The following is a 2,500-nucleotide window of genomic DNA, read 5'->3' on the forward strand; positions in this document are numbered from 1 at the left end:
AAAATAATACAATTAAAATACCAAAAAATAAAAACTACTGACACCAGTGGGTGAACTTCCAGGATCGCAAAGGTCACACTTGCAACCGGGCCCTGGCATTCCACCACCGTGGGGAGGCCCCAAGATGGCAGGAAGGGGGCCACTGCAGAACTTGTGAAAGGGTCCCACCGCGGGACTGTAATAAAGGGCCCCTCAATGAGAGCAAAATGCCCCAGGATCAATGGGAAGAGTCCCAGGCTTGAAGGAAAGGGCTCCAGCCAGGGGGGGCCCTTCGTGGTTTCTTGCACCGGGCCCCCGAAGGTTCTAGTTACATCTCTGACACAAATGAATGGTTTCAGCACCCGGACTGTTGTGAACACGCCCTAAAAGGTGAACCTAACACATCACTTACTTGCGTCTCAGGTGGGCCGGAAGTTTCATGTCATTTTGCATTCTGGAGGAAGGAAAATTAAAGAAGAATGTTACACCGAATTACAGACAAATAAAAAGAAGTTGAAAGCTTGGTAATTAAACAGTAACTAAACCAAAACCTGCTAAAGTTAACACTTGTATGGTTTGTAGAACAATGCGCCCCGGTTTCTTATGACCCTGCTGTGTTCTATGGCTCCATAGCATCAGGAAAAGTCCCAACCCTTTCCAGAACCTGCAATCCTGGTGTCACCCATCCACATCCAGCCAGCATGCGGACAGGGTTACTCTTTCTGCTCTATTTTCAAGGTAATTTTGATTGCAGCCCTGATGAAGGGGAAGCAGATCTCCAAAACGTGTTGGAACTTCTGGAGCCTTCAACAGACATTCTATTTTGCTTGGTATACAGGTAAATCTCAAAAAATTAGAATATCATCTAAAAGTGAAGAAATCTTTGGGACTTGATAGAACAGTGCTCCCCAACCTTTTTATCGCCACGGACTGGTCAACGTTTGATAATTTTTCTGTGGGGGGGGGGGGGGGGGTCGACGTCAATGCAGAGTGCCCACAGCGTGCCCCCAATCAATGCACAGTGGCCACAGCATGCCCCCAATCAATGCACAGTGACCACAGCATGCCCCCAATCAATGCACAGTGACCACAGCATGCCCCCAATCAATGCACAGTGGCCACAGCATGCCCCCAATCAATGCACAGTGGCCACAGCATGCCCCAAATCAATGCACAGTGGCCACAGCGTGCCCCCAATCAATGCACAGTGGCCACAGCGTGCCCCCAATCAATGCACAGTGGCCACAGCGTGCCCCCAATCAATGCACAGTGACCACAGCGTGCCCCCAATCAATGCACAGTGGCCACAGCATGCCCCCAATCAATGCACAGTGACCACAGTGTACCCCCAATCAATGCACAGTGGCCACAGCATGCCCCCAATCAATGCACAATGGCCACAGCGTGCCCCCAATCAATGCACAGTGACCACAGTGTACCCCCAATCAATGCACAGTGGCCACAGCATGCCCCCAATCAATGCACAGTGACCACAGTGTACCCCCAATCAATGCACAGTGGCCACAGCATGCCCCCAATCAATGCACAATGCCCACAGCCAATGCACAGTGGCCACAGCATGCCCCCAATCAATGCACAGTGGCCACAGCATGCCCCCAATCAATGCACAATGCCCACAGCCAATGCACAGTGGCCACAGCATGCCCCCAATCAATGCACAGTGCCCACAGCATGCCCCCAATCAATGCACAGTGGCCACAGCATGCCCACAATCAATGCACAATGCCCACAGCCAATGCACAGTGGCCACAGCATGCCCCCAATCTATGCACAGTGCCCACAGTATGCCCCCAATCAATGCACAGTGCCCACAGTATGCCCCCAATCAATGCACAGTGCCCACAGTATGCCCCCAATCAATGCACAGTGCCCACAGTATGCCCCCAATCAATGCAGAGATGCCAGCGTGCCCCCATTCAATGCAGAGAGACCATCGTTCCCAACCTTCAATGCAGAGATGCCAGCGTTACCCCCGCGAGACCAGTCCACTTACCTCACGGCAGCTTCTCGGGTGTCCTAGAGTCCTCAGTCCTCCCGCCTCCTCCTCGGCCAATGGCATGTTTTTTGCTTTTTCGGCCAATCAGGAAGTGGGAGGACCCGCACCCTGATTGGCCAGGAGGAGGATCCGTGTGACAATAGCAAATTTTTATTCGCTATTGTCACACCTTGGCGGGGCTCAGGCGCAGAGTGCTCTGCTCCCCGGCCGCCACAGTAAAATAATTTAACGTTCCTCGGGCGGCCCGGTACCGTTTGATCCACGGACCGGTACCAGTCCGCGGCCCGGGGGTTGGGGAACACTGTGGTAGAACACAGTGGACCAACGCCAGAAGATGACGGCTCCACAAACCATCTCTGAATGTGGAAAATGTTGCATTTCATTTGGAAATGAAGGTCCCAGAGTCTGGAGTGGAGAATCCAAGTTGCATGAGGTCCAGTGTGAAGTTTCCACAACCTGGATTCTCCACTCTTCCTCCAGACTCTGGGACCTTCATTTCCAAAT

The 2,500-nt window shown here is 52.4% G+C and overlaps 1 protein-coding gene across 1 annotated transcript in view; it reads right to left on the reverse strand.

Moving 5' to 3' along the window:
- The window catches only part of SLC25A10 (solute carrier family 25 member 10), a 40,180-nt gene that overhangs the window by 6,250 nt on the left and 31,430 nt on the right, over window positions 1–2,500 (reverse strand). The window contains exon 5 of the mRNA XM_082272702.1: window positions 392–433. Coding sequence (XP_082128828.1) covers window positions 392–433 — 42 coding nt within the window. The remainder of the gene's footprint in view (window positions 1–391; window positions 434–2,500) is intronic.

This window comes from Pelophylax lessonae (genome assembly GCF_965119305.1).
Source record: "Pelophylax lessonae genome assembly, chromosome: 11".
NCBI classification, from domain to species: Eukaryota; Metazoa; Chordata; class Amphibia; order Anura; family Ranidae; genus Pelophylax; species Pelophylax lessonae.